At 42.7% G+C, this 6478-nt stretch overlaps 1 protein-coding gene and 1 non-coding gene across 2 annotated transcripts; both read left to right on the forward strand.

Moving 5' to 3' along the window:
* The first annotated feature begins 703 nt into the window (after positions 1-703).
* On the forward strand, positions 704-6378 carry ddx18 (DEAD (Asp-Glu-Ala-Asp) box polypeptide 18). Its single transcript, XM_041057129.1, has 14 exons — positions 704-844; positions 1306-1491; positions 1590-1793; positions 2410-2545; positions 2754-2854; positions 3034-3233; positions 3423-3537; positions 3702-3841; positions 3927-4088; positions 4189-4341; positions 4536-4649; positions 4748-4804; positions 4907-5084; positions 5325-6378. The coding sequence occupies exons 1-14, from the start codon at positions 739-741 to the stop codon at positions 5468-5470; spliced, it is 1998 nt and encodes a 665-aa protein (XP_040913063.1). The 5' UTR covers positions 704-738; the 3' UTR covers positions 5471-6378.
* LOC121194975 lies at positions 2131-2263 on the forward strand. The gene has a single exon (XR_005895424.1). It is a non-coding gene; the product is annotated as a small nucleolar RNA SNORA13 (small nucleolar RNA).
* Positions 6379-6478: the final 100 nt, after the last annotated feature.

The following is a 6478-nucleotide window of genomic DNA, read 5'->3' on the forward strand; positions in this document are numbered from 1 at the left end:
GTTTACCTCCCATAAACAGTCTGACTTGAGCATCATTTGCTATTGTATTTGTATTTTTAACATGTGCCAATTTCTTTGTTGTTCTTCAGACTCAGATATTATTGAACTATCTTGAAGTAAGTTTTTAGAGGCTTAATGGAGGTAATGAAGGTAACATTTCAGTGTTATTACCTTGTCTGATTGACAACAAATTCAAATTGACAAATGACAACAACTTTTACTGGCGAAATAAAATATAGCACACAAATGTGTAATTCCCAAAATATTTAAAGCTCCTCAATCTTTCAACGGAAATTACACACATTTCAAAAGCATTCAAATATCTACTGGGCACCATACAAATGACAGCTGTCACCACGCCTGTATGACATTAGAAATAGGCCTTAAATACTCACATTAGGTCAGTGTCGTACTCCTTTTACTCATCGGTGCTATAAGGGTTTTATTTTGTTTATTGGAAACACCGCTTAGCTTAAGCTAAATGCTGCTGATAGCCATGTTGTAGCTGCACGTTCTATATCAACGTGTTTTAATTGAAAAGTAGTTTTAGCCCCATTATAGCTCTTTAGTTTATTCTTTATCCTTTATTTGCTCTAGTAGCATAGTCTTTTCTGAGGGCATTTTGATTGACTGAGCTCCTGCGAGGTCCTTTGAATTTTCATTCAGGCGATACAGAGGGCACCCTTTACAGGGTCCTGAACGCCACACACATTCACACGTGTGCTGCCCACCGTTACCATGGCGGACCTACAGATGAAGCTTCTCCGCAAGAAAATCCAGAAGAGAAATGACAAGAACAAGGAGCGGAAACTACTTAAGAAACAGACAGAAGACGAGGAGACCGGTACGTGCTGTAAATAAAAACAATCAATCTCTTGTTGTTGTGTTGCTGAAGCCATGACAAACTTCACCTGCTAAGCTAGCTGCGTTAGCTCCTCGCGGCATGATTTTTTACGTTTAACACCGATTAAATGTCAATATTGTAGATTTTGGATTTCACACGCAGACATTACTTCACAATATTAGATAATAGAGCATGTCGTCGTGCGTAGTCACATATTTCGGGTATTTGTATGCTTGATTAGCAAACATTTAGCAGGGTAGCACGGTAACATCCAAGTGTCCAGAGTTTTCCTTTAATGTTTTACTTAGCAGCAGAAAAGCTTGTAACATTAACATTACACCGACTTACATAAACGTGAAGAAACGTTTTAAACTCTGAGGAACCATAATCATGGCGTAATTTATCATCATACATTATCTGGCTGATGTGGTAAATGCATCGTGGTGTAATGTGTTTGTCAGTAAACGCAAACGGGCTGGAGGAGAAATGTGAGGAACCAGCAACTGCTTCTAAGGCAGACAGGGAGCCCAAGAAGAAACAGAAGAAGCAGAATGGGATCGCACCAGTGGATGGGACCACCTCAGAGAAAACTCTTCAGAAGAAGAAAAAGAAAAAACGGAAGCTGACTGACACTGCAGAATCACCAGGTGAACACAAAAGCCTTTGTACTTGAAATGGATAAAATAGTGTTTTATTTTGTTTTTATGATGGCTGACTAACATGGATGTCACAATTCTCGCTCTAGCTGAGAAGAAGACCAAAACAGTGAAAGAAGCTGAAGAAGAGGTGGAGGAGGAGGAAGAGGAGGAGGAAGCAGCAGCAACAGATGAAGATGGAGAACAGGCTTCTGACAAACCAGAGGAAGCTTCAGATGAAGAGGAGGAGGACAAACCTGAAGAGGGAGATGATGAAGAGGAAGATCAGCCTGAATTACCATCTGGCTTAACAGGTATTAAACAAATCAACGTCTGCTTCCCTTATATGTGAATCTTTAGCAGTTCTGTTATTTGTTTGGATTTTCATTAGCAGAGCACTGCTATCTGCAGGTCTTAAGGTATTAACTAGCACTGATTTCAGTTCCCATTTTAACATCTATTCTCTGCTCATTGTATGCAGTAACATAATACATTATAACGGTACTGTATGTCACTACTGGAGACTGGGACCACAGTGCCTGTCCTCTTTTAGCAAAAACTTGAATTATCATGTCTTACTCAAATTTCATTCACCCAGTGATGATCCAGTGGCATAAGTTCACTGGAAACTAAGAACCAAAGCAGCTGTGTTGCCTTTATGTGTTGCCCTTTCATTGTTTCCATCATGAATGGGGTGTCAACTAAGGCATACAGAGACTCTTGTGGTTGTCTTTAGGAGGAGTCACCTGTGACTCCTCTGACAGGAACAGCTGCAAGGACATGTTGGTTTTGACTAGTGTGATTATCTTGTCAGAATACACTTTTTTTTTTTTTTTTTTTTTTTTTTACATCATGCTGTTGTGCACGTGTTATCTCAGCCTTTTAGGAAAGCCTTTCTCTTATTATAGCGGTTGTTCCCTGTGTCTTCAGGGGCATTTGAGGACACATCGTTTGCCTCTCTTGCTGAGTTGGTGAGCGAGAACACTCTGAAAGGAGTGAAGGAGATGGGCTTTGAACACATGACTGAGATCCAGCACAAAAGTATTCGTCCCCTGCTGGAGGGAAGGTAAGACTGGAGGGAGGGTTCTCGTGGATCGTTTGTAAAACTGTCATGGATGTACTGTAATTTAATACTGATTTCAAGGGTTTTGGTATCAGTGTTGTTAATTTAATTACAAATGTTGGCATGGCAGTGTTACTAACTTGAGACCAGAATCATTTAGTGGTTGTGTAGATACTTGAACACAGTTTGTGCTTGTTGTGCTAATCTGTAGAGATGTGCTGGCGGCGGCCAAGACAGGCAGCGGTAAAACCTTGGCCTTCCTCATCCCGTCTATAGAGCTCATCTACAAACTCAAGTTCATGCCCAGGAACGGTAATCCTCCTCTTCTTTCATCATTTCTCCTCAGTGTTTCATAGCTTTAGTACAATATGAGCAGCGGACAGAGGGACAGCATTTCTTTTCTTAATGTGTCAAACTGCATTTCAAGTCATTTGAGCTTTGTAAACCTATGTTGTGTGAGTTTCTACCTAATTTCCTCCTCCTCTGTTCAGGCACTGGTGTAGTGATCCTTTCTCCCACGCGTGAGTTGGCTATGCAGACCTATGGGGTGCTGAAGGAGCTGATGACACACCACGTGCACACCTACGGTCTGATCATGGGGGGCAGCAACCGCTCGGCCGAGGCCCAAAAACTGGCCAACGGCGTCAACATCCTGGTGGCCACACCTGGCCGTCTGCTGGACCACCTGCAGGTGAGCTGATCAAACCCCGTCACTCTGTAAAACTGGTTTAATTTCGACTCAGATATCAAACACAGAATCACTGTCTTATTGATGTGTTCCAACTATAAATATCTGTACATTTTTTTGTGTTTGTTTCTAATACAAAGTAAGACTAAATAAGAGAAGAATCTTTTAAACATGACTTTCTTATATGTTCAGAATACCCCTGGGTTCATGTTCAAGAACCTGCAGTGTCTCATTATTGACGAGGCCGACCGCATCTTAGAGGTGGGCTTCGAGGAGGAACTGAAGCAGATCATCAAACTGCTGCCCAGTACGTAGCTGTTGTTGTCAGCCTCTTTCCTCTGTGACTGGATTGTTGTTTTTCTCTCAGCCTCAGTAACTGCTTTTATTTAGTATTTAGTATAAGACACGTGTCCAGTCAAACCTCTGACCTGTACAAACACTGTTTAATGTTCCTGCCTGTGTTTCCTCCAGAGAAGAGACAGACCATGCTGTTTTCAGCCACTCAGACCCGTAAGGTGGAGGACTTGGCTCGCGTATCCCTGAAGAAGGAGCCTCTCTATGTCGGGGTGGATGACAACAAAGACAAAGCTACTGTCGATGGCCTGGAGCAGGTACTTTGCACCCGATGTATTAGTGTCGTCCTCCAGGGTTCCTGTCACACTGACCTAACACGAAGTGAACCGGCCTGTGTTTCAGGGTTATGTGGTGTGCCCATCAGAGAAGCGATTCCTGCTGCTGTTCACCTTCCTGAAGAAGAACCGTAAGAAGAAGCTGATGGTCTTCTTCTCTTCCTGTATGTCAGTGAAATTCCACTACGAGCTGCTCAACTACATCGACCTGCCTGTCATGGCCATCCACGTAAGTCTGCATCCGTAACACGGTCTTCAGGTGTCACAGCCCCTCATCCACAGAGGCAGCTGCTGAGGGAAATCTTTCTTTGTGTCGTTCCGTGTCCCAGGGCAAGCAGAAGCAGACCAAACGTACCACCACCTTCTTCCAGTTCTGCAACGCCGACTCAGGCATCCTGCTGTGTACGGACGTAGCAGCTCGAGGACTGGACATCCCCGAGGTGGACTGGATCGTCCAGTACGACCCTCCAGATGACCCCAAGGTGTTGAGACAACTACAAGATATTTAGAGCTCTGTGTTTTTTTTTGGTTTGTTTTCAAATATATATATTTGTGTTTATTTTGAAACCCACATCTTGGCTTTTAAGGGCCATGTCTTCGCTGTCAGTTGAGTACTACAATCACTTTAACTAAGAATTTGGGGAGGATCACATCAAGCTTGATTTCCTGTCCACAGGAGTACATCCACAGGGTGGGCCGAACAGCCCGAGGCCTCAACGGAAGAGGCCACGCTCTCCTCATCCTTCGCCCGGAGGAGCTCGGTTTCCTGCGCTTCCTCAAACAGGCCAAGGTAACCATGTGTGCTACTTCAGAACCGAGGCTTATTTAGTATGTTCCATGTGTGTAAGTAAGATTTGCTTCCACTCACTTGGGTCTTGTGTTGTTCAGGTCCCGTTGAGCGAGTTTGAGTTTTCCTGGAGCAAAATCTCTGACATCCAGTCCCAGGTAAGAACTTTACATCCCTCAGTCATGGGTAATCAATTCTATGACAGTTTCTCATCAGCTTTAGTTTCAACTAGTCTAACATCAAACTGTGCTCTTCCTCAGCTGGAGAAGCTGATTGAGAAGAACTACTACCTCCACAAGTCGGCTCAAGAGGCCTACAAGTCCTACGTGAGGGCTTATGACTCCCACTCGCTCAAACAGATCTACAGTGTCAACACCCTCAACCTCCCCATGGTGGCGCTCTCTTTTGGCTTCAAAGTTCCCCCATTTGTTGACCTGAGTATCCTTTGTAATGGTTCTACAGACTCATGAGACACTGTACATTGATTGTTGGTTTTTGTTACTGTATTTAAGATTCTTTTGACCTCATGGATACAAACAGCAGCAGTTGTAATGGAGGAGAATGTTTCATGTACATCTCTCCTCAGAACTTCCCTAATTTGAAATCAAAACAGGGAAAAATCTCAGGACCAGATGAAAAGACAATGTTGTTTTCCTTAACCCAGCTCTCCCTCCCCAGATGTCCACAGCAGCAAAGGTGCAAAGCTACAGAAGCGAGGCGGCGGAGGTGGGTTTGGATACCAGAAGTCCAAGAACGTGCATAAATCCAAAATCTTCAAGCACGTCAACAAAGGAAAGAGTGACAAGAGGCAGTTCTCCCGCTGAACCGCATCCAGCTCAGTAACTGTCTTCCTGGACTGATGACTCAACTGTCGTCAAAGAACTGCCCTGTTTTTTTTTCTTTTATTACATGAACTTCCTGCTTTGAACAGAAGGCCACGGTCATGTTTTCCTTCAGTATGTTGTCTAAAAGTATTTTGTAAATTTAAACAAGTTTTAAAGAAGGCTGCAGGACCCTGTGTCCCTCTGCGGACTCTCTGATCAACAGATATACATTACGTTTGACTCATTTGTTGACTTTGTAAATGCTAATTACAATGAAATCACTTGATATAAAGCTCACGAGGTGCTGATGTACTCATTTTATATTGTGCAAGTATGCTATCATCACATTTATGGCAGTATCTATACATTCCTGTGGAGCTGCAGAATTCTTGCTGTGCATCTTATAAAACAAATTACAAAGAAAAGCAACAAGTAGGCAAACAAACAAACAGGATGCAGGTCAATTCTGTACACATTACAAAGTTAAATGCATCGTTTCCAGTAAATCACACATCTGTTCTCAGTCACCACAAATGAATACAGTAACCAAATGTTCCCTTTAAATCATGAAAAATCTGATGGACTCAAAACTGAACTTCATCTTAGTGTCTTCATTCTGGATTAAAGTCAGCTTCAGCTGTGCATGATGGCTTGGATCTAAAAGGTTTGTGCTTAAAAATGAATATAAACTTGGATACACACAGAATCAAAATGTACCGTGTTGCTTTGACTTATCTTTATGGATGTGTATGTGTGGACAGGTGTGATGAGGGGATCTCCACAGGCTTAGCACTGACCTCAGCAATGAAACCTTTAAAAAAATATCCCTTCATAAAAAATAAAAACAAATTAAAAACACTATTCCCCTTTTAAAAAGAAAGCTGCATGGCTCCCATAATCATGTTCTCCATACACAGGATACATTATAAAGTGCCGTCAGAGCCTGCAGTGTCAGTCTCATGTCAGAGTCATTGAACTGTGAAGTTAAAACCTTTTCCCCCTTGATCC

This window comes from Toxotes jaculatrix, chromosome 15 (assembly GCF_017976425.1).
Source record: "Toxotes jaculatrix isolate fToxJac2 chromosome 15, fToxJac2.pri, whole genome shotgun sequence".
Lineage (NCBI taxonomy): Eukaryota > Metazoa > Chordata > Actinopteri > Toxotidae > Toxotes > Toxotes jaculatrix.